Below are 26,344 nucleotides of genomic sequence, written 5' to 3'. Positions count from 1 at the left end.
ATGATTTATTAAGTTTCTTATCTGAAGAACTCGTTAATTACGATTTACCATTGTCAGTTCCTACTATCGTTAAACTTATTAAACTTTGCATTGTTGATGCAAAATTTATGTTTAATAATAAGTTTTACACTCAGAAGTTTGGTATGGCAATGGGAAATCCTCTTTCACATGTTCTTAGTAACTTATACATGGAATTTTTTGAAACAAGGCTGCTTAACACAATCCTCTCTAATAGAACTAAATGGTTTAGATATGTTGATGATATTTTGTGTCTTGTGCCCAAGAATGTAGATATACACCATTTCCTTGGAAAATTAAATAGCTTAGCCCATTTTGAAAATTTTACTGTTGAGTTTAAAGAAAATAACTCATTGCCTTTTCTAGATGTTTTAATTATTAAGGGAAATAATGAATTCAAATTTAAAATTTACAGAAAACCTTCAAATAACTGTTCCTAAGTCTACTATTATTCTTCACGTCAAGATAGTTAAACTGTCTGTTTTCTCATCAATGTTTTTGAGAGCTTTACGTATTTGTAGTCCAGAGTTCATAGATGAGAAAATATCCAAAATTGATGAAACTGCTAAAGATTTGAAATACCCAAGAAACGTAACTGATAAATCTTTTAAAATTGCTAGAAATACTTTTTACAATCCAAAAAGGGACAACCAGCCTTATTTAACTAAAAATATGTTGGTTCTCCCTTACCATAAAAACTTGGTTGATTTGCCTTCTCTTCTTAAGACTTTTAATATCAAAGTTGTATTTGAAAATCTTGATACAGTAAAAAAAACTTTTGATAAAGAATTCCCAACAAAATGCTGATGCATGTGTCTATAAGATTCCTTGTAAAATTTGCGGTCAAACTGGTAAAAGTCTCGAACTAAGATTAAAACAACATAAATATAGCATTAAAACTGGACAAGATTCCAACGCTCTATTTATTCATGTGAGAGATTTTAACCATCCAATAGATTTTCAAATAGTTGAGAGAGTTGAATGTAGCAAGTCCATGGTCGACAGGAATATAATTGAATCTTGATTCATAAAAAGCAATTTTGAAAATAATATGAATGTTTGCTTTGGTTTATATAAATTAGATCCATTTATAGTTAATAGAATTTGGGAAGAATTTAATAATACATTGGACAAATAATAAATTTTAAAGTTCTTAATTCTTGGGTAGAATAATTTGTTCGTGGGTTGTGTGAAGGACCTGTATAATTGGGCCAGCGGGAATGCTGCAGTGTTCCCTTTCTTATGAGTCGCGCTCCAGGTGTTGCTTTGTTGTGGGATGTGATATATGCTCTAAGATCACAGTAAACAAGTGAAATCTCAACATGCAGAATAACTGTAATGACAAAATAGTGAAATTCCAAACACTTTCGTGATTTTTCTTTATCAAGGAACAATAGTTCCTTAATAATGATAATCAAGGAATCATAACCAAGGAACTATAATTCCTTGATAATGTTCCTTGATTGTTGGTGACTGTTTTATTGTTTAGAAATGTTACCAGGAACTCTGGAATTTGGAAAAACTATATATCTGTTGTTCTGTCTACTTTGGGTGTATTGAGAATAGTGACGGTAACTCTTGAATCGTATGAAAGTGTTGGTTAAATTCATTGTACTGAGGCTCACAGAACTCGCTCTCCCACAGGTTGTATATCCCTTCCTGCACGAAGTTCCCTTCATTACCCTTTCACCGTCAGGGATGGAACCACGTCAGAGCTCCGTTCTGGGCAACGTTCTCAACCCAGCCTACGCCCCTAATTTCTTGGAGGACTACCCAAGACCCATGAGTCTCTGGTATCGACTCTACAATACTTTCGTACACATTGGGTTTTCGCTTTACTGGAGGAAATGGAGCGTTGTGCCACTGATACAAAAAGAGGTGAGCAATATACCATCACTGACAATACAAGCGGCTGATGGAGCCGATGAATGGCAATGAGTAGAATTATCTATAAAAATTATTCAGTTTAATATAAGGTATAGCTAAAACTTTACTGTAATGTGTGGAAGCTAATGTTACTTTAAGCAACAGAAGCATCTTGATATTTTGTTACTATACCAGGCCCGTCACAAGAACTACAGTAAAGTATTGGTGGTATTCCTCAGATCTCAGCTCAGTTCCCGGAGCTGCCACTGTTGTTGGACCTGGAGAGAAACGTGAGTCTAGCTCTGCTCAACAGTCACTTTACCATCAGCACACCATTACCTCTCCTGCCCTCACAGGTGGAGGTGGGCGCCATGCATTGTCGTCCTGCTAAACCTTTGCCTCAGGTAAGTTGTCCTGACTACCTGACATTTGTTTGTATCATCTTGTTATGCCACTGTAAACAATGCCACTGGTCCTGTCAATGAGCCATAGTTCTATCTTCACAGACTCAGGTCAGTTGTATTGCTCTTCTGACCTAGCTTTCATTGTGTAATTCTCTGCCTAAAATATAATAAAACACACTTATTTTTAAAGGAATTAGAATCGTGGATCACAGGAGCAGAATCTGGCGTAATTTACTTCAGTTTGGGATCTGTTGCTCGCAGTACCTCAATGCCCATCCAGTACCGCGACCTCTTCATCCAGGCTTTCAGCAGGCTGCCACAGCGAGTCATCTGGAAATATGAGGAAGAGCTGGAAGACGTCCCTGACAACGTGATGATCAGCAAGTGGCTTCCCCAGCAAGACATTCTTGGTGAGTCTTAGTTTATGCAGCAGCCTCAGTCACACGATTTTTTTAATGGTTTTCTTATTCCTTATTTATAAAAGTAGAATATATTGTTTTTTATAAGCAGGGTAGGTAAATATGTAGGAATCTTTGTAGATAACACTTTCCAGAACATTCTCGGACGCATAGAGTGGCACACAACACACCTCATTAGTTTAATGTTCTAAATTTTCATAAAGCATGAGTATATGGGTGTATTTTCTTCTTAGGTGCAATTATTCAATATCTCACTAGGTTAGTTGATACTGATTAAAATGACGCTTTGGGCCGACTAACGCAAATATTATTTCGTAAGTTGCTTTCTGTAAACTGCTGATGTTCCTCCCTCCCGTCACCGTAAAGGAAGAGAAGTGATGGGTGGATGTGAATGAGAAGCGGACGACACCAACAATGCAATGTGACCCAACAATTTACACTTCTACCATGCCTCAGAGAATTTTTTTCCCCTACTATATGTTGTTATCCTTGCAACACTGCATAATTTCTAACGACGCACAGAGATTGCAAGAGAGTTTGAGGTAGTAACACCTCTGAAACTGTCCTGGGGACCCTCATCATCAGAGAAAAGAATAAACTTGCTTCGCACAGCATTGATAATTTCCTGGTTCGATGTGATAATTTCACACTTGGAGGGATTGAGGATGAGTCCCCAGGCATCTCCCTGTCTCTTCACCAGTTGTAGGTCCTATAACAGGGAACTCTTCAGTACCTGCCACAGTGCCATCATCCAGGTACCAGATGCTGAGCTCGCTGCATAGGCTGGAAGTTAGTTTTCATACTGCCAAGCAGAAGAGAAGATGAGCGAGTGGATCACCCTGCTGAACACCCTCTGATGAGGGAATTTCTCATTCGCCAAACAAAAGAATTGAGGGTTTGCTGTAGCCAGCTGAAATGAACGGAAAAAGACTGGGGAACCGATCCCGAACCGCCAACAAGACCACATCTCTCTTTGCCACATTAAAGGCATTTCTAAAATCAAGTTTCACTACGACCTTGTCTTCTGGTAGGTCCCTGATGTAAGTCCTTGCCGCAAGAGCTGCGGCTTCACTGCCTTGAGAGACCCCAAAGCCCAGTTGGCGTGGCTGGAGTAAAGTGGCAGCTTCTAGGAGAATGTTTCTTACTGCTATTTTGTCCTGGCCTGCCGCACTTTGGTAAATGATTTAAAATCACTTGTTTCATAATTTCATTGATCTCTCTCTCTCTGTATATATATATATATATATATATATATATATATATATATATATATATATATATATATATATATATATATATATATATATATATATATATATATATATATATATATATATATATATATATATATATATATATATATATATATATATATATATATATATATATATATATATATATATATATATATATATATATATATATATATATATACAAACCAACATGGTTTACGCAGGCCAGTTTTGGCAGACATCATCGTGAGTATCCACCGGAGATCACAGAGTTGTGACAATCCTCTGCATCAGACCGTTGCTTCTGTATCAGCAAAAGTGCAGTGTGCATGTTGGAATTTGGGGAGTAGCGGTGGTGAGGGGATCCTGCCAGTGGAGGGGGGGAGGGGGTTTTATTTACATCTGTGACCGGCCGGGGTCGTGGGTTTGGGGAGGAAGTGGCTGCCCACGACACGGTCATTGGATGGTGAACAGAAGAACACCTCGGTTAATAGTGTAAGCATGGTGATTAGTGTGCCAAATGGCGAGGGTTTTTCTCTAAATGGAACAATAAGTGTATAACAATAAGCAAAAGTTAGTCAGTGATGTGCATCTTGAGCGAACACACAGGGCCACTCCCTCTCTCCCCCCGATCCCTGATCCCCTCCCCTCATCCCAGCCTAGGACCACTGACTTCCTGACCAAGGGTGTTGCCGTTTAGTGCCCCACCAATTACAAGTTCCGCCGCTCCCTACTCCCCCACCCTCATTCCCCATGCATCCATGCTGTCCTTCAACCGTCACCCCACAGCTTGCGCCCTCCCACCCCCACGATATCAGCAATGTCACAAGTAGTCACAGGGGCCCGAGACTGTTCAACTGCCTCCCAGCATACATAAGGGGGATTACCAATAGACCCCTGTCAGTCTTCAAGCTGGCACTGGACAAGCACCTAAAGTCGGTACCTGACCAGCCGGGCTGTGGCTCGTACGTTGGTTTGCATGCAGCCAGCAGTAACAGCCTGGTTGATCAGGCTCTGATCCACCAGGAGGCCTGGTCACAGACCGGGCCGCGGGGGCGTTGACCCCCGGAACTCTCTCCAGGTAAACTCTCCAGGTTCCCAGGAATCTTCACGACAGAGCCAAACTGTCGTTCACGAAGCATCTGCCGGTTGTGCTACAGGGAATGTCCACTCAATCCCACAACTGGCAACATCTGTGCACACAATGGATGTCTAGGCTCCAGGAGAGATCCAAATGAGAACAACCAACACCCTTCCAGGCAGACAGGGCTGACAGCTACCGTGACTTCACCTCTACAGAGGACCTCAAATCTGCAATCAAATTAACATCCACCAGGATGCTGACACACATCCCCAAAGCAGCTCGCCCTCAAGCTGCTAGCAAATTCATTGATCCTGGCACAACTTGCTGCTATTTGGCAATGCCTGTTTGGCTGTCCCACCAAGGAGGGACGAGTCACTAGCAACACATGTTATTAGGGCAATAAATGCATTCCCAAGGGATGACAACCTCGTCCGTCTCCCCCCTAGGGCGACAAACACCCGCTGGGCAAATGCCAACAACGGGACACCCGACGCCTCAAAAAATCAGAGCCCAAATTAGCAAAAAAATAGAAGAGGGTAATATTATTGGTGCTCTGAGGCTTATAACCAGTGAGGATACCATCGCTCCCAAGGATGTCAGCACGGCGCAAGCTCTGAAAGACAAACATCCACCTAGGGCTCCCAGTACCAACATTGACCTCCCTGACATTGCAGCAGGTGAAGAACATCTAACCTTACAGGATGCTGATGTGTATAAAGCTGCTATGTCATTTCCACAGGACTCAGCAGGAGGTTTCACCGGTTTAAGGTCTCAACACTTAAAACAAATACTCAATCCAGCACTTGGTGAGGTTTCAGGGAGGCTGCTGTCTGAGCTCACCAAATTTTCCAACCTGTGCCTGGGTGGCCATCAGACCCCTTTTCTTTGGTGCCTCATTGTGTTCCCTCCGGAAAAAGGATGGCAGAATCAGGCCCATTGCAGTGGGTAACACCCTTCGGCGCCTAGTCGCCAAGGTTGCAGTAAGAAGGGTGAGTCAAGAGGTTGCTGCAATGCTGAAACCAACTCAGCTCAGTTTCGGCGTTCAACAGGGCTGTGAAGCAGCTGCCCACGCATCACGAGTATATATCAAAAACATGTCCGATGAAAAAGCCTTGATCAAATTGGACTTTGCCAACGCTTTCAACTCAGTCAGAAGGGATGCTGCTCTCCAAGCAGTTTATAGAAACTTCTCTTCTCTTTGTCCCTTCATAGAATCGTGTTATAATGTGACTTCCAAACTATTGTTTGGGGACCATGAAATTGACTCATGTGAGGGCGTGCAACAGGGGGACCCTCTCGCCCCCTTTTTATTCTGTTTGGTAATCAAGGAAGCCACAGAAGCACTCTCCAGCGAGCTCAATATCTGGTTCCTGGACGATGGTACCCTAGCTGGCACAACAGAATCTCTCCTAGAGGACATCAGTAAAATTAAAGACATGGGAGAAAGCCTGGGCCTTTCTTTAAACCCCACCAAATGTGAAATAGTTTCTATCAATCAACAGATGATCCAGAATATTAGCACCATTTTACCAGGAGCACGAGCCATTGATCCAGCCAATACCACTCTCCTTTGTGCTCTTCTTGGGTCCAACGCAATCGATCTGATCCTAGGAAAAAAAGTCTCAGTCCTCTGGACGATGGAAAGCAGGGTGAAAGACATTGACACACACGATGCCTTCTACCTACTCACCAGGTGCCTGTCAACCCCAAAACTTACCTATTTTCTGAGATGCTCCCCAGCCTTCAGCAGTCCAAAACTCAAGGAATATGACTCTCTCCTTAAGACCATGCTAGAGAGTGTATTGAATCTTTCCCTTGAAGATGGACAGTGGTTGCAAGCCTCACTTCCGGTCAGGCTTGGAGGGCTAGGAGTACGCAGATCCTACCAGATTGCTATACCAGCTTTCCTATCCTCTTCCACAGCATCAAATGAGTTGATAAGACAAATTCTTCCTGATACCCTCAGTGACTCAGCAGGAACCCTAGCTATGCTAGCTAGGGTTTGGTGCTCCAGCACCAAACCCTAGTGCATCACTGGCTCACAAACAGTCAAGCTGGGATGGCCTGATCGCTGAAAAGGTGGTTGCTAACATGCTCAGGGCTGCAACATCAGATACGGAGATTTCCTGTCTCCAGGCTGTGAGCACACATCACTCAGGGGACTTCCTCCAAACAGTTCCCATATTAGCAATGGGAATGCAACTCGACCCTAAGACCCTCCATATTGCAATGGCTCTGCACCTTGCTGACCCAATTCACACAGAATATTCGTGTATTTGTGGCGACGCACAAGCAGACCAATACGGTCTACATGGTCTTAACTGTTCCAAAACCAAGGGCTGGCATGCAAGACACAATGAGGTCAACGACATCATTAAGAGAACCCTTGCTACAGCTGGATGCCCAGCCGAGAGGGAGCCCCAATCACTAGCAGCCAACAATACCCACAACCCAGCAAACTGCCCTGACGGGATCACCATCTATCCTTGGAAGAATGACAAGCTCTTAGCATGGGACTATACCTGTGTGTCCACACTGGCTGACACCTATATCCATCACAGTGTGGGGCGACAGGGAGGAGCTGCTGACCACAGGGAGGAGTAAAAGATCAGCAAGTACAGGGACAATTTCCAACTCTGTCCCCTTGTTACTGTGTCCAATCTCTGGAACATCCTGTCTTTGTCCACCTTGTCAATTCCTCTCAGTATTTTGTATGTCGTTATCATGTCCCCCCTATCTCTCCTGTCCTCCAGTGTCGTCAGGTTGATTTCCCTTAACCTCTCCTCGTAAGACATACCTCTTAGCTCTGGGACTAGTTTTGTTGCAAACCTTTGCACTTTCTCTAGTTTCTTTACTTGCTTGGCTAGGTGTGGGTTCCAAACTGGTGCCGCATACTCCAATGTGGGCCTAGCGGTGTACAGGGTCCTGAACGATTCCTTATTAAGATGTCGGAATGCTGTTCTGAGATTTGCTAGGCGCCCATATGCTGCAGCTGTTATTTGGTTGACGTGCTCTTCAGATGTGCCTCGTGTTATACTCACCCCAAGATCTTTTTCCTTGAGGTCTGTAGTCTCTGGCCCCCTAGACTGTACTCCTTCTGCGGTCTTCTTTGCCCTTCCCCAATCTTCATGACTTTGCTCTTGGTGGGATTTAACCCCAGGAGCCAATTGCTGGACCAGGTCTGCAGCCTGTCCAGATCCCTTTGTAGTTCTGTCTGGTCTTCGATCGAGTGAATTCTTCTCATCAACTTCACATCATCTGCAAACAGGGACACCTCAAAGTCTATTCCTTCCATCATGTCGTTCACAAATACCAGAAACAGTACTGGTCCAAGGACTGACCCCTGTGGGACCCCGCTGGTCACAGGCGCCCACTTTGACACCTCTCCACGTACCATGACTCGCTGATGTCTTTCTGACAAGTATTCCCTGATCATTTTATTGCCTTCCCTGTTATCCCTGCTTGGTCCTCCAATTTTTGCACCAATCTCTTGTGTGGAACTGTGTCAAACGCCTTCCTCCAGTCCAAGAATATGCAATCCACCCACCCCTCTCTCACTTGTCTTACTGCTGTCACCATGTCATAGAACTCCAGTAGGTCTGTGACACAGGATTTCGCATCCCTGAAACCATGTTGGCTGCTGTTGATGAGATCATTCCTTGCTAGGTGTTCCACCACTCTTCTCCTGATAATCTTCTCCATGATTTTGCATACTATACATGTCAGTGACACTGGTCTGTAGTTTGATGCTTCATGTCTGTTTCCTTTTTTAAAGATTGGGACTACATTTGCTGTTTTCCATGCCTCAGGCAATCTCCCTCTTTCGATAGATGTATTGAATATTGTTGTTAGGGGTACACATAGTGCCTCTGCATCCTCTCTCAGGACCCATGGGGAGATGTTATCTGGCCCCATTGCCTTTGAGGTATCTAGCTCACTCAGAAGCCTCTTCACTTCTTCCTCGGTTGTGTGTACTGTGCCCAGCACTTGGTGGTGTGCCCCACCTCTCAGTCTTTATGGAGCCCCTTGTGTCTCCTCTGAGAACACTTCTTTGAATCTCTTGTTGAGTTCCTCACATACTTCTCGGTCATTTCTTGTTGTCTCTCCTCCTTCCTTCCTTAGCCTGATTGCCTGGTCCTTGACTGTTGTTTTCCTCCTGATGTGGCTGTACAACAGTTTCGGGTCAGATTTGGCTTTTGCTGCTATGTCGTTTTCATATTGTCTTTGGGCCTCCCTTCTTATCTGTGCATATTCGTTTCTGGCTCAACGACTGCTCTCCTTTATTCTCCTGGGTCCTTTGCCTTCTAAATTTCTTCCATTCCCTAGCACAGTTGGTTTTTGCCTCCCTGCACCTTTGGGTGAACCATGGGCTCATCCTGGTTTTTTCATTATTCCTGTTACCCTTGGGTACAAACCTCTCTTCAGCCTCCTTGCATATTGTTGCTACATATTCCATCATCTCATTAACTGGCTTCCCTGCCAGTTTTCTGTCCCACTGAACCCTGTTCAGGAAGTTCCTCATTCCCGTGTAGTCCCCTTTCTTGTAGTTTGGATTCATTCGTCCTGACCTTCCTGCTTCTCCTTCCACTTGTAGCTCTACTGTGTATTCGAAGCTTAAAACCACATGATCGCTGGCCCCAAGGGGTCTTTCATATGTGATGTCCTTGATAGCTGCACTACTCAAGGTGAATACTAAGTCCAGCCTTGCTGGTTTATCCTCTCCTCTCTCTCTTGTAGTGTCCCTTACGTGTTGGCACATAAAGTTTTCCAGTACCACCTCCTTCATCTTAGCCCTCCATGTATCTTAGCCCCCATGTGGCTCCAGGTTCTCCCAATCGATCTCCTTGTGGTTAAAGTCGCCCATGATCAGGAGCTTTGCCCTGCATGCATGAGCTCTTCTGGCCACTGCAGCCAGTGTGTCAACCATCGCTTTATTGCTCTCGTCGTACTCTTGCCTTGGCCTCCTGCTGTTCTGTGGTGGGTTATACATCACTGCTATTACCACCATGGGACCTCCAGAGTGAAGCATTCCCGCTATGTAATCACTTTCTTCTCCGCTGTCTCCTCTCTCCAGCTCATCAAAATTCCATCGGTTTTTGATCAGCATTGCCACTCCTCCTCCCCCCTGTTCCCTCTGTCTTTCCTCAGGATCTGGTATCCCGTTGGAAAGATGACATCTGTTATCATACCTGTAAGCTTGGTTTCTGTGAGAGCTATGATGTCCCATGATGCCTCTTTGACTCTTTCGTGCCACTCCTCCCACTTATTTTTTATTCCATCAGCGTTTTTGTACAATATCTTCAGTTTCCTTTCCAACACTGTGGCTTGGGGGGCCTGTGCAGGTGGGAGACCTGGTAGCATACTGTGGGATTCTATAGCTCGGTGTTGGGTGGAAGCTGTGGGTATGGATTGTAGTGTGAGTTGTGATGGTATGATAGGTTGTGGGGTTCTTAGAATAGTTGTGTGTGTGCTTGCCCTTGCTGCTCTGTTCTGCTCTGACTGACCTCTGCTGGTTCCATCCTTGTATCCTTTCATTGCTCCTTTCGCTTTTTTGTCCTCTCCCTCTGCTGCTGTCATTCTGTTTGTGTTCTGTCTCTGTCTAGGAACACCCTCTTGTACTCTTCGGAGTATTTCAACTGTGGTTTCTCTTGGAGGATCCTGTCCCGCACTGTTTCCGTCCTTAGAATCAGCTTGATCGGTCGGTTTCTCTATTTGGAGTACCCCCCTATTCTCTGAAAATTTACAATCTCGTCCATCTCTTCACCTATTTCCGTGATGATTTTCTCAATCTCCTTTCTTTCTTCCTGCCGCCTTTCAGTGTGTGTCCTTTCCTCTCTCTCCTGAAGCCCATTGATAAACACTGATTTTGCCCTTTCCTCTTCACATTGCCTCACCCTCTGTGACTCTGGATCCTGCCTGTATGTGGTCATTTTCTCCCTTGAATTTTCTAGTGGCTCTTGATAGCATGGTTGTGCTTCAGCATTCGACCTATCACCCTCTCCATCTGCACCCAGCTGTTCTTCCCTTTCGCTCCTTGGCAGACTGGTATGTGTGTGTGTGTGTGTGTTTGTGTGTGTGTGTGTGTGTGTGTGTTTGTGTGTGTGTGTGTGTGTGTGTCGTGTGTGTGTGTGTGTGTGTGTGTGTGTGTGTGTGTGTGTGTGTGTGTGTGCATTAATGCAGAACAATCCAAATGGAGGATGAAAGTCATTAGCTCAAAATCTTTCGCAAGCTCTGTGCGTATTCAAGAGCTGTGCAGATGAGATGAAATAGCTAACACCACCTTCTTGAATGCTGGCTGCCTTGTTGGGCGCCAAGGTATTGTTAGACCAGTGTGATACGGTTGGTAGACCACTGCGTACCTTGTTCCAAAGTTTGAAGGTTCAAGTCTTCTTGAACCTTGAACCTTCGTAAATTATATATAAGCAAGAAATTCGCAAGAGCAGGCGAAATATACACAAACACTGATCTCTGGCGGAAGGAGACTCGAACCTACGAACCTTGGAACAAGGTATGCACTGCTATACCATTGTTAAAATCTCTAGTAAGGCTGATGCATGCAGAGGATGAGATGAAAAGCTGTAAGCCTTCTCCCTGAAAGCTGGCTGCCTTGGATCACTGTCTAGCGCAAGCTGGATGCCAAGGTATTGGCCCAGTGTGGCGAGAATGGTATAGCACTGCTTACCTTGTTCCAAGGTTCGTAGGTTCGAGTCTCCTTCAGGCAGAGATCAGTTTTTATATATTTTTATATATATACATATATATATATATATATATATATATATATATATATATATATATATATATATATATATATATATATATATATATATATATATATATATATATATATATATATATATATTATCACACTGGCCGATTCCCACCAAGGCAGGGTGGCCCGAAAAAGAAGAACTTTCACCATCTTTCACTCCATCACTGTCTTGCCAGAAGGGTGCTTTACACTACAGTTTTTAAACTGCAACATTAACACCCCTCCTTCAGAGTGCAGGCACTGTACTTCCCATCTCCAGACTCAAGTCCGGCCTGCCGGTTTCCCTGAACCCCTTCATAAATGTTACTTTGCTCACACTCCAACAGCACGTCAAGTATTAAAAAACATTTGTCTCCATTCACTCCTATCAAACACGCTCACGCATGCCTGCTGGAAGTCCAAGCCCCTCGCACACAAAACCTCCTTTACCCCCTCCCTCCAACCTTTCCTAGGCCGACCCCTACACCGCCTTCCTTCCACTACAGACTGATACACTCTTAAAGTTATTCTGTTTCGCTCCATTCTCTCCACATGTCCGAACCACCTCAACAAACCCTTCCTCAGCCCTCTGGACAACAGTTTTGGTAATCCCGCACCTCCTCCTAACTTCCAAACTACGAATTCTCTGCATTATATTCACACCACACATTGCTCTCAGACATGATATCTCCACTGCCTCCAGCCTTCTCCTCGCTGCAACATTCATCACCCATGCTTCACACCCATATAAGAGTATTGGTAAAACTATACTCTCATACATTCCCCTCTTTGCCTCCAAGGACAAAGTTCTTTGTCTCCACAGACTCCTAAGTGCACCACTCACCCTTTTCCCTTCATCAATTCTATGATTCACCTCATCTTTCATAGACCCATCCGCTGACACGTTCACTCCCAAATATCTGAATACATTCACCTCCTCCATACTCTCTCCCTCCAATCTGATATCCAATCTTTCATCACCTAATCTTTTTGTTATCCTCATAACCTTACTCTTTCCTGTATTCACTTTCAATTTTCTTCTTTTGCACACCCTACCAAATTCATCCACCAATCTCTGCAACTTCTCTTCAGAATCTCCCAAGAGCACAGTGTCATCAGCAAAGAGCAACTGTGACAACTCCCACTTTATGTGTGATTCTTTATCTTTTAACTCCACGCCTCTTGCCAAGACCCTCGCATTTACTTCTCTTACAACCCCATCTATAAATATATTAAACAACCACGGTGACATCACACATCCTTGTCTAAGGCCTACTTTTACTGGGAAATAATTTCCCTCTTTCCTACATACTCTAACTTGAGCTTCACTATCCTCGTAAAAACTCTTCACTGCTTTCAGTAACCTACCTCCTACACCATACACCTGCAACATCTGCCACATTGCCCCCCTATCCACCCTGTCATACGCCTTTTCCAAATCCATAAATGCCACAAAGACCTCTTTAGCCTTATCTAAATACTGTTCACTTATATTTTTCACTGTAAACACCTGGTCCACACACCCCCTACCTTTCCTAAAGCCTCCTTGTTCATCTGTTATCCTATTCTCCGTCTTACTCTTAATTCTTTCAATAATAACTCTACCATACACTTTGCCAGGTATACTCAACAGACTTATCCCCCTATAATTTTTGCACTCTCTTTTATCCCCTTTGCCTTTATACAAAGGAACTATGCATGCTATATACATATACATATATATATATATATATATATATATATATATATATATATATATATATATATATATATATATATATATATATATATATAAATAATAGTTTTAAAAATGCAGTATTAGAATGTGGGGCAGAAGTTTGTGGTTATAGGAGGGTGGGGGCAGGAGGAAAGAGGAGTGAATGGTGGACTGATGAAGTAAAGGGTGTGATAAGAGAGAAAAAGGTAGCTTACGAGAGGTTTTTACAAAGCAGAAGTGTTATAAGAAGAGCAGAGTATATGGAGAGTAAAAGAAAGGTGAAGAGAGTGGTGAGAGAGTGCAAAAGGAGAGCAGATGAAAGAGTGGGAGAGGCACTGTCAAGAAATTTTAATGAAAATAAGAAAAAATTTTGGAGTGAGTTAAACAAGTTAAGAAAGCCTAGGGAAAGTATGGATTTGTCAGTTAAAAACAGAGTAGGGGAGTTAGTAGATGGGGAGAGGGAGGTATTAGGTAGATGGCGAGAATATTTTGAGGAACTTTTAAATGTTAAGGAAGAAAGGGAGGCGGTAATTTCATGCACTGGCCAGGGAGGTATACCATCTTTTAGGAGTGAAGAAGAGCAGAATGTAAGTGTGGTGGAGGTACGTGAGGCATTACGTAGAATGAAAGGGGGTAAAGCAGCTGGAACTGATGGGATCATGACAGAAATGTTAAAAGCAGGGGGGGATATAGTGTTGGAGTGGTTGGTACTTTTGTTTAATAAATGTATGAAAGAGGGGAAGGTACCTAGGGATTGGCGGAGAGCATGTATAGTCCCTTTATATAAAGGGAAAGGGGACAAAAGAGATTATAAAAATTATAGAGGAATAAGTTTACTGAGTATACCAGGAAAAGTATACGGTAGGGTTATAATTGAAAGAATTAGAGGTAAGACAGAATGTAGAATTGCGGACGAGCAAGGAGGCTTCAGAGTGGGTAGGGGATGTGTAGATCAAGTGTTTACATTGAAGCATATATGTGAACAGTATTTAGATAATGGTAGGGAAGTTTTTATTGCATTTATGGATTTAGAAAAGGCATATGATAGAGTGGATAGAGGAGCAATGTGGCAGATGTTGCAAGTATATGGAATAGGTGGTAAGTTACTAAATGCTGTAAAGAGCTTTTATGAGGATAGTGAGGCTCAGGTTAGGGTGTGTAGAAGAGAGGGAGAATACTTCCCGGTAAAAGTAGGTCTTAGACAGGGATGTGTAATGTCACCATGGTTGTTTAATATATTTATAGATGGGGTTGTAAAAGAAGTAAATGCTAGGGTGTTCGGGAGAGGGGTGGGATTAAATTATGGGGAATCAAATTCAAAATGGGAATTGACACAGTTACTTTTTGCTGATGATACTGTGCTTATGGGAGATTCTAAAGAAAAATTACAAAAGTTAGTGGATGAGTTTGAGAATGTGTGTAAAGGTAGAAAGTTGAAAGTGAACATAGAAAAGAGTAAGGTGATGAGGGTATCAAATGATTTAGATAAAGAAAAATTGGATATCAAATTGGGGAGGAGGAGTATGGAAGAAGTGAATGTTTTCAGATACTTGGGAGTTGACGTGTCGGCGGATGGATTTATGAAGGATGAGGTTAATCATAGAATTGATGAGGGAAAAAAGGTGAGTGGTGCGTTGAGGTATATGTGGAGTCAAAAAACGTTATCTATGGAGGCAAAGAAGGGAATGTATGAAAGTATAGTAGTACCAACACTCTTATATGGATGTGAAGCTTGGGTGGTAAATGCAGCAGCGAGGAGACGGTTGGAGGCAGTGGAGATGTCCTGTCTAAGGGCAATGTGTGGTGTAAATATTATGCAGAAAATTCGGAGTGTGGAAATTAGGAGAAGGTGTGGAGTTAATAAAAGCATTAGTCAGAGGGCAGAAGAGGGGTTGTTGAGGTGGTTTGGTCATTTAGAGAGAATGGATCAAAGTAGAATGACATGGAAAGCATATAAATCTATAGGGGAAGGAAAGAGGGGTAGGGGTCGTCCTCGAAACGGTTGGAAAGAGGGGGTAAAGGAGGTTTTGTGGGTGAGGGGCTTGGACTACCAGCAGGCGTGCATGAGCGTGTTAGATAGGAGTGAATGGAGACGAATGATACTTGGGACCTTACGATCTGTTGGAGTGTGAGCAGGGTAATATTTAGTGAAGGGATTCAGGGAAACCGGTTATTTTCATATAGTCGGACTTGAGTCCTGGAAAAGGGAAGTACAATGCCTGCACTTTAAAGGAGGGGTTTGGGATATTGGCAGTTTGGAGGGATATGTTGTGTATCTCTATACGTATATGCTTCTAAACTGTTGTATTCTGAGCACCTCTGCAAAAGCAGTGATAATGTGTGAGTGTGGTGAAAGTGTTGAATGATGATGAAAGTATTTTCTTTTTGGGGATTTTCTTTCTTTTTTTGGATCACCCTGCCTCGGTGGGAGACGGCCGACTTGTTGAAATATATATATATATATATATATATATATATATATATATATATATATATATATATATATATATATATATATATATATATATATATATATATATATATATATATATATATATATATATATTTTATTATTTTATTTTATTATCACACCGGCCGATTCCCACCAAGGCAGGGTGGCCCGAAAAAGAAAAACTTTCACCATCATTCACTCCATCACTGTCTTGCCAGAAGGGTGCTTTACACTACAGTTTTTAAACTGCAACATTAACACCCCTCCTTCAGAGTGCAGGCACTGTACTTCCCATCTCCAGGACTCAAGTCCGGCCTGCCGGTTTCCCTGAATCCCTTCATAAATGTTACTTTGCTCACACTCCAACAGCACGTCAAGTATTAAAAACCATTTGTCTCCATTCACTCCTATCAAACACGCTCACGCATGCCTGCTGGAAGTCCAAGCCCCTCGCACACAAAACCTCCTTTACCCCCTCCCTCCAACCCTTCCTAGGCCGACCCCTACCCCGCCTTCCTTCCACTACAGACTGATACACTCTTGAAGTCATTCTGTTTCGCTCCATTCTCTCTACATGTCCGAACCACCTCAACAACCCTTCCTCAGCCCTCTGGACAACAGTTTTGGTAATCCCGCACCTCCTCCTAACTTCCAAACTACGAATTCTCTGCATTATATTCACACCACACATTGCCCTCAGACATGACATCTCCACTGCCTCCAGCCTTCTCCTCGCTGCAACATTCATCACCCATGCTTCACACCCATATAAGAGCGTTGGTAAAACTATACTCTCATACATTCCCCTCTTTGCCTCCAAGGACAAAGTTCTTTGTCTCCACAGACTCCTAAGTGCACCACTCACTCTTTTTCCCTCATCAATTTTATGATTCACCTCATCTTTCATAGACCCATCCGCTGACACGTCCACTCCCAAATATCTGAATACGTTCACCTCCTCCATACTCTCTCCCTCCAATCTGATATTCAATCTTTCATCACCTAATCTTTTTGTTATCCTCATAACCTTACTCTTTCCTGTATTCACCTTTAATTTTCTTCTTTTGCACACCCTACCAAATTCATCCACCAATCTCTGCAACTTCTCTTCAGAATCTCCCAAGAGCACAGTGTCATCAGCAAAGAGCAGCTGTGACAACTCCCACTTTGTGTGTGATTCTTTATCTTTTAACTCCACGCCTCTTGCCAAGACCCTCGCATTTACTTCTCTTACAACCCCATCTATAAATATATTAAACAACCACGGTGACATCACACATCCTTGTCTAAGGCCTACTTTTACTGGGAAAAAATTTCCCTCTTTCCTACATACTCTAACTTGAGCCTCACTATCCTCGTAAAAACTCTTCACTGCTTTCAGTAACCTACCTCCTACACCATACACTTGCAACATCTGCCACATTGCCCCCCTATCCACCCTGTCATACGCCTTTTCCAAATCCATAAATGCCACAAAGACCTCTTTAGCCTTATCTAAATACTGTTCACTTATATGTTTCACTGTAAACACCTGGTCCACACACCCCCTACCTTTCCTAAAGCCTCCTTGTTCATCTGCTATCCTATTCTCCGTCTTACTCTTAATTCTTTCAATTATAACTCTACCATACACTTTACCAGGTACACTCAACAGACTTATCCCCCTATAATTTTTGCACTCTCTTTTATCCCCTTTGCCTTTATACAAAGGAACTATGCATGGTCTCTGCCAATCCCTAGGTACCTTACCCTCTTCCATACATTTATTAAATAATTGCACCAACCACTCCAAAACTATATCCCCACCTGCTTTTAACATTTCTATCTTTATCCCATCAATCCCGGCTGCCTTACCCCCTTTCATTTTACCTACTGCCTCACGAACTTCCCCCACACTCACAACTGGCTCCTCCTCACTCCTACAAGATGTTATTCCTCCTTGCCCTATACACGAAATCACAGCTTCCCTATCTTCATCAACATTTAACAATTCCTCAAAATATTCCTTCCATCTTCCCAATACCTCTAACTCTCCATTTAATAACTCTCCTCTCCTATTTTTAACTGACAAATCCATTTGTTCTCTAGGCTTTCTTAACTTGTTAATCTCACTCCAAAACTTTTTCTTATTTTCAACAAAATTTGTTGATAACATCTCACCCACTCTCTCATTTGCTCTCTTTTTACATTGCTTCACCACTCTCTTAACTTCTCTCTTTTTCTCCATATACTCTTCCCTCCTTGCATCACTTCTACTTTGTAAAAACTTCTCATATGCTAACTTTTTCTCCCTTACTACTCTCTTTACATCATCATTCCACCAATCGCTCCTCTTCCCTCCTGCACCCACTTTCCTGTAACCACAAACTTCTGCTGAACACTCTAACACTACATTTTTAAACCTACCCCATACCTCTTCGACCCCATTGCCTATGCTCTCATTAGCCCATCTATCCTCCAATAGCTGTTTATATCTTACCCTAACTGCCTCCTCTTTTAGTTTATAAACCTTCACCTCTCTCTTCCCTGATGCTTCTATTCTCCTTGTATCCCATGTACCTTTTACTCTCAGTGTAGATACAACTAGAAAGTGATCTGATATATCTGTGGCCCCTCTATAAACATGTACATCCTGAAGTCTACTCAACAGTCTTTTATATATATATATATATATATATATATATATATATATATATATATATATATATATATATATATATATATATATATATATATATATATATATATATATACATATATAAGATCACAGTAAACAGGTGATTTCAGAATATGCAAAACAACCACTCTGAAAGAATAAAGAAATTCCAAGCGATTTCGTGACTACTCACATTATCAAGTTCCTTGATAATGTGAATAGTCACGAAATCGCTTGGAATTTCTCTATTCTTTCAGAGTGGTTGTTTTGCATATATATATATATATATATATATATATATATATATATATATATATATATATATATATATATATATATATATATATATATATATATATATATATATATATATATATATATAATCATTTACGAAACTGATGCTTGTTGAGACTCGATCCCTTACCACCTTGTACATCCCCATGGGAAGCCACACAACGTTCGCGATGCCTTAACCATTATACCACCAAGGCTACAAATAGCATGAGTCTAGCGAACTAAACTGCTTCATGTTACAAGGACATATGTGGTTATGATAACCCCAAAGCTAATTGACATATATAGATCACTGAACCTCCTGTGTTTTTGTTTTCATGTGGGTTATTATTGAGTATTGACAAGTGTTCATTACACTCTAGTTATTCATATTCACTAATGATTATATTCCCATATTTAATTATGGTTAATAAATATTTACGTCAGTGTTTTATAGTAAGTTTTTAAATAAATTAAGATATTGTTTGGCTCTTCCTAGTACGAGTATTATAGAAAATATTACCTGTTGCTAATTTTTAGTTTTACTCACCAGTATAAGTTTAATTTTGTTATAACGAACACAAATTACAAAAGTAATATTAATACTGAAAGTATGGATCAAAGAACGAAAGCGCATATACATACCAGACCTTTATTACTTGCATTTCAGTCCTTGGAGTTTGGTTACTGTCAACGATTCACTCGCACAACTGACAACCACTAAAAATATCCTAATAAATCAAGGAACGGGGAGTTGATCCCATGGCAAGTGAATCCTAAGACTTACATGCCAGTGTGTTAACTACTTGGCCAGCTGGTTCTAATAAGATTTATCCAACTAGGTATATTTCTACCCACCCTAAGGAAGTTAGCATGGGCCACAACTGTGACCACGAACGCAAGATTTTATATTATAATTATTATAATAAAAAACAAACAATATTTTAGAGACGAATCCCTCACTAGTGTGACTGAGAGGTTAATGTAATGGTCTGTCAGTATTTGTTTGAAGTCGTTTTATAACGATTTCTTGAGTCAAGATCACCTACGTGTGCGCTTGTGTGCTCTCATTTATATTTTCTGTATTAATATATATCTACCTTCATTATTCTACAGAATTTTAGTCTTTTTAACAATCATTTATAAGAGCAAAACACTGATGTTAATGTTTATTAAAAAATGTGTATTATATATAATTACACCTGGATTTAATATAGTTTCATGAACATTTATTTAAGAATAATCATTTATTTTCTTTCAATATTAAAACAACAGTTGGAACAACTTCTTGATGTAGACGAAATTTATAATAAATATGATGCAATAGCAAATTAATTTAGAGTCAGATAAATTTAATGATGGTTATACAGCAAGAAATGTTTTGCCGATGTAGAGGACTGTATCTTGCTGCTACTTCTGACAGTTTTAATTTAATGAGGGTTAACCACCAGACAAGAGAGAAATAAATGTCAATAACCTGCATTTTACCTGACTGTATGCTATGGTATCTGTTTTGTACATTAATGCTGATTCTTAGCATTTTTCCTGTTCTTTTCACATTATTGATCAATCAGTCTACTTCCGAACCAGTCTATGTAATGGTTGTCATTAATATCGTAATCTCTCTGCCCTCATACACTTCGTAATTGTTGTAGCCAATGTTGTTTAATTTTATTTACATTTACTTTGTTGAAACAGTTATTACAAGTCCTGATGAAGTCTTTGAAAGTAGTATTGGTGAAAGTGGCTGTTACGGCTTTTTTGGTTTGCACAACTTAAATAAAATTTCTGGCTCCTAAAGGCTGCTCAACCTGCTGTCCAGGGACATTTAAATTACATTGAGAAAACAACCACTCCAGGGCCAGCTTGTAACTTCACATTAAATGTGGAATATTAACTGGTTGATATTAATTATTATTATTATAAAGAAGGACATAAAAGCTCACCTATACAAAAAAGTAATATGTTAATAGTAATGTATATACAACCTACAATCTACTCTACTACAACATCACATTTACTCCAGTTCATATTGGCTCACTAGCACACTGCTGTTAGTGAGTAAAACAAAATATATAAACACGGAGGCTCCATGATACACAGTCCTTCCTTCTGCCAGTCTGTCCACCAGCAGGCAAAAATACCATACAAGTACTCAGATTCAGGAAGGATATAGGAAAGCACTGGTTTGGTAAACCATACTCCCGGCCGGGATTGAACCCGCGGTCATAGAGTCTCAAAACTCCAGCCCGTCGCGCTAACCACTAGACCAGCTAGCCACAATAAGATTCATCCAACTAGGTATATTTCTACACCATAGGAAGGTTAGCACAGGCACCTCTATGACCGCGGGTTCAATCCCGGCCGGGAGTATGGTTTATTTGCAATCGTGTCATTACGATTTCTTAAGTCACTGGTTTGGTAATAGAGTTGTGGATGTGTGGAGCAAACTCCCGAGTACCGTCATAGACGCTAAGACGTTGTGAAGTTTTAAAAATAGGCTGGATAAATACATGAGTAGGTGTGGGTGGTTGTGAGTAGGACCTGACTAGCTTGTGCTACAAGGTCGGAGGCACTGCTCCTCCCTTAAGTGACGTGTCTGACCTCACTAGGTCAAGGCATTGGCTTAAGCTGGTGGGAGAATTGGTGGTGCCTCGCATAGGCCAGTAGGCCTGTTGCAGTGTTCCTTCTTTCTTATATTCTTAAAACATAAGCAGGCCTCTGCACACTAGGGCCTTCAACATGACAGCCCTAAACACAAATAAAATAACCTATAGAATACACTAAAAAAGAACCACTCACCAAACCACCTACTCACACCGCTACATCTTCCTCCCTCTGCTGTGCTTCACCTACTGAACTAAACACACAACTTGAGTCGCCGGTACGTTCCTGGCCTTGGCTTCCTGTCTAGGGAGTGTCGTGAGACCTACGTCTCCCATGGGAGGAGGTACATGTACCTCCTCACCCTCTGGGACCAACTGAGCCCAGTCCTAGCCTATTCCCTGGCCTCACGGGGCTTGTAGGGAGAAGCCAGGCCTCTGGTCTGCCATCTTCCCCGCCCTAGGAGGGCTTGTGGGAATAGCAGTCTTGTGAGCTGCAGGTGGTAGCAAGCTCCGGCCCTGGCACATCACTCTCCTCTTGCCTAGCCACTCTGCCTGGCCATGAATACTACGCATCCAGTTTCAGTACAAATCTCGGAAAATGGCATTATATATGGAGCGTTAATTTTTATATAATTTTTTAATACATTACACCGTAATAGTGGGTATGCCGTCGTGGCATGCAAAGAGTACATAACCTTACATTCGGTGCATGTACACACACTCATTGAAAGGTTATTTCCCCCAACCAGCGAACCAGTACTAAGGGTCGAACGATGGGGCCCTGTCATTCGATCAGGTTCAGCCAATGAGAAGATGGTTCTGGCAATTGCAGAGATGTTGTGGGCACCACCCGCCTGTCTGCCCTTGTCATTTCCATTCTAGAGCTGGTTGAAGCACAGTCTGCTCTCTAGTGGTTTCTATTCTGCCTTGCTTACCATGGCGTGCACTAATACCTGTTGTTGTACATAGTGTATATAGTGTACATACTTCTGTTCTTACTTGGTGAAAGAATAATATAAGTCAAAAGTTTTTCTGTTGTGTTTGGTTTTGCTCCCTTTACACCCAGGATAACAGGCCTTTGAATTCCTGGGTTGTAATAGCCGCTGTTAGTTTTATTGAGTTATCTGTAAGTGTTGCCGGAACACTGAAAGCAGGAGAATCATAAACATGTTCCCATTTCTTCTTCCTTGGGTGTATTGAGAAAGTTAAAATTTGAAGTTTTTTCTAGGGAGACTGGAAGCAGGAAAGATAAATCTGTTGCTGTTTATCTCTATTTTCGGCTCGAGAATTTTTTAAGGACACTTCTTCCACACTCGTGTATAAAGGTGTTCCTTAAATTCAGTTTAGGGAAAATGTCCGTGATGTTGTAACACTTGTCCTCAAGAAAACTATTCTAGGGTGTAAGTTTTGTAGCTCTAAGAGGTGTTTAATAACTTTTTAGTAGTACTGTCGTTGTGGAACCAGCAGCTGATGTTACCGTTCTGGTCGGATAGTTTTCAGTAAGCTTTAAATTGAAGTGTTGGACGTATTACGTGTAAAGATGTCAAGGAAAGTTCAATTGTCATTGGTTTGCTCCTCTGTATTATAGAAAATTACATATTTGAATCGTCGGTGTTGTGGTCATCATAGACTGTAATCATTGTTCCCAGTGAACTCAATGTGATTACTCCTAAAGACGACCTCGATGCCGTCTACACATCCATTGAACTTACTCAACGACCATCTATCAATAACTTTTGGTATGGAAATAAATATTGAACGACGTTGTAAACCTTGAACTAAGATAACATTTTTAAACTTACTTTTCGATCTTTAAAAACTAAACTTCAGTTTCTTCAGAATGTTATTGTTCAGTGTAACGTCGTTCAATCTTGTCTCTCAAACAAAGGTACTTACTTCTCTTGTCATATTAAACGTGCAACTAGCTGCTTCTTTCCCAACAGTCCTAAAAAGGTACAAAATTAGTCGACTTCCTTATGCACACAGAACTCTTTTTTTTTAATGGTATCTATACCATAGTCATCTCATAAACTGTTTTTTTCGTTTCCAAAACATTTATCCGTTTTTGAAGCGGTCACAAATGCCCCCCTAACAATGTCGCTTAAAAATATCTTACCATTACCTTTTACCGCAGGTGCTTGCCTCTTCCAGTGCATTAATGAATCTTGAGAACCCATCCATAGCAGTCTCGTAACTTCAGTCTGCCAAAGCCTCGTTCTGGTTTTCTTCCCTTTTCCTTATTACTTAAAATATAATACGCGTGAACGACGATCCGACAGGTCATTTAATTTTCATTAATAATGCCCTCTCTTTCACTAACATTGTTCCACAGCTCACAACAACGTGAAGGTGTTCATCACACACGGTGGTCTCCTCAGTATGCAAGAAGCCATCTACCACGCCACGCCACTCCTCGCTTTACCTATCTACGGTGACCAGCCCAAGAACGGCATGTTTATTAAAAACTCTGGATTAGGAGACTTTCTGATATGGGAAGAACTTACTGTGGACATGATCGTTGACGCTCTCACCAAAATTCTTAACGACCCTAAGTATGTTTATTTGGTAAAGTAAATACCAGTTTAATACCCAAAGGTCTTTAGTGGCTTTATGTGCAAGGTAAATTTTTAATTATTCTTTTATTAAAGTATGTCCCCTCCAGTATGAGGTAGGTTTAAGAATGTAGCATTAGTGTTCAGCAGAAGTTTGTGGTTACAGGAAAGTGGGAGCGGGAGGGAAGAAGAGCGATTGGTGGAATGATGATGTAAAGAGAGCAGTAAGGGAGAAAAAGTTAGCAAATGAGAGATTTTTACTAAGTAGAAATGATGCAAAGAGGGAAGAGTATATGGATAGAAAAAAAAGAGGTTAAGAGAGTGGTGAAGCAATGTAAAAAGGGAGTGAATGAGAGTGGGTGAGATGTTATCAACAAATTTTGTTGAAATTAAAAAAAAAAGGTTTGGAGTGAGATTAATAAATTGAGGAAGCCTAGGGAACAAATGGATTTGACAGTTAAAAATTGGAGAGGAGAGTTATTAAATGGAGAGTAAGAGGTATCGGGAAGATGGAGCGAATATTTTGAGAAATTGTTAAATGTTGATGAAGATAAAGAAGCTGTGATTTCGTGTATAGGGCAAGGAGGAATAGCATCTTGTAGGAGTGAGGAAGAGCCAGTTGTGAGTGTGGGGGAAGTTCGTGAGGCAGTGGGTAGAATGAAAGGGGGTAAGGCAGCTGGGATTGATGGGATAAGGATAAAAATGTTAAAAGCAGGTGGGGATATGGTTTTGGAGTGATTGGTGCTGTTATTTAATAAATGTATGGAAGAGGGTAAGGTACCTAGGGATTGGCAGAGACTGCGCGTAGTTCCTTTGTATAAAGGCAAAGGTGATAAAAGAGAGTGCAAAAATTATAGGGGAATAAGTCTGTTCAGTATATTTGGTAAAATGTATGGTAGAGTTATTATTGAAAGAATTAAGAGTAAGATGGAGAATAAGATTGCAGATGAATAGGGAGGCTTTAGGAAATGTAGGGGGTGTGTGGACCAAGTGTTTACAGTGAAACATATTGGTGAAGAGTATTTAGATAAGGGTAAAGAAGTTTTTGTGGCATTTATGGATTTGGAAAAGGCATATGACAGGGTGGATAGGGGGGTAATATGGCAGATATTGCAGGTGAATGGTATAGGAGGTAGGTTACTGAAAGCAGTGGAGAGTTTGTATGAGAATAGTGAGGCTAAGGTTAGAGTATATAAGAGAGAGGGATATTATTACCCAGTGAAAGTAGGCCTTAGACAAGGATGTGATGTCACCATGGTTATTCAATATATTTATAGATGAGGTTATAAGAGAAGTGAATGCGAGGGTCTTGGCAAGAGGTGTTAAAAGATAAAGGTGGAGTTAAAAGATAAAGAATCAAACACAAAATGGGAGTTGTCTCAGTCTCTTTGCTGACAACACTGTGGTTTTGAGAGATTCTGAAGAGAAGTTGCAGAGGTTGGTGGATGAATTTGGTAGGGTATGTAAAAGAAGAAAATTAAAAGTGAATGTAGGAAAGAGTAAGGTTATGAGGATAACGAAAAGATTATGTGGCGAAAGATTGGGTATCAGATAGGAGGGAGAGAGTATGGAGGAGGTTAATGTATTCAGATATTTAGGAGTGGAAGTGTCAGCAGATGGGTCTATGAAGGATGAGGTGAATCATAGAATTGATGAAGGGAAAATTATGAGTGGTGCACTTTGGAGTCTGTGGAGACAGAGAACTTTGTCAGTGGAAGCAAAGAATGGAATGCATGAGAGTATAGTTGTATCAACACTCTTGTATGGGTGTGAAGCATGGGTGATGAAATGTTGCAACGAGAAGGAAGTTGGAGGCAGTGGAGATGTCATGTCTGTGGTCAATGTGTGGTATGAATATAATGCAGGGAATTCATAGTTTGGAAATTAGGAGAAGGTGTGGGATTACCAAAACTATTATTCAGAGAGCTGAGGAGGGGTTGTTGAGGTGGCTCTGACATGTAGAGAGAATGGAGCGAAACAGAATGACTTCAAGAGTGTATAAATCTGTAATGGAGGGAAGGCGGGGTAGGGGTCGGCTAAGGAAGGGTTGGAGGGAGGGGGTAAAGGAGGTTTTGTGTGCGAGGGGCTTGGATTTCCAGCAAGCATGTGTGAGCATATTTGGTAGGTGTGAGTGGAGATAAAGGGTTTTTAAAACTTGACGTGCTGTTGGAGTGAGAGCAAAGTAACATTTATGAAGGGATTCAGGGAAACTGGCAGGCCACACTTGAGTCCTGGAGATGGGAAGTACAGTGCCTGCACTCTGATGGAGGGGTGTTAATGTTGCAGTTTCATAACTGTAGTGTAAAGCACCCTT

General features: G+C 41.5%; 2 protein-coding genes across 8 annotated transcripts in view; one reads left to right on the top strand and one right to left on the bottom strand.

Moving 5' to 3' along the window:
• Nucleotides 1–26,344, bottom strand: part of LOC128703110 (UDP-glycosyltransferase UGT5) — a 442,390-nt gene that overhangs the window by 267,353 nt on the left and 148,693 nt on the right. The gene's annotated exons all lie outside the window — the stretch shown is intronic.
• Nucleotides 1–26,344, top strand: part of LOC128705781 (UDP-glycosyltransferase UGT5-like) — a 73,271-nt gene that overhangs the window by 39,273 nt on the left and 7,654 nt on the right. For all 5 annotated transcript variants that reach the window (XM_070103487.1, XM_070103485.1, XM_070103488.1 and 2 more), the window contains exons 4-7: nucleotides 1,663–1,896; nucleotides 2,124–2,288; nucleotides 2,479–2,698; nucleotides 23,811–24,030. In XM_070103487.1, the coding sequence (XP_069959588.1) occupies nucleotides 1,663–1,896; nucleotides 2,124–2,288; nucleotides 2,479–2,698; nucleotides 23,811–24,030 (839 nt within the window). The remainder of the gene's footprint in view (nucleotides 1–1,662; nucleotides 1,897–2,123; nucleotides 2,289–2,478; nucleotides 2,699–23,810; nucleotides 24,031–26,344) is intronic.

The sequence above is a fragment of the Cherax quadricarinatus genome, chromosome 85 (assembly GCF_038502225.1).
Source record: "Cherax quadricarinatus isolate ZL_2023a chromosome 85, ASM3850222v1, whole genome shotgun sequence".
NCBI lineage: Eukaryota > Metazoa > Arthropoda > Malacostraca > Decapoda > Parastacidae > Cherax > Cherax quadricarinatus.
Note: the sequence above shows the minus strand (reverse complement) of the source record. Positions and strands in the feature narration are given on the sequence as shown.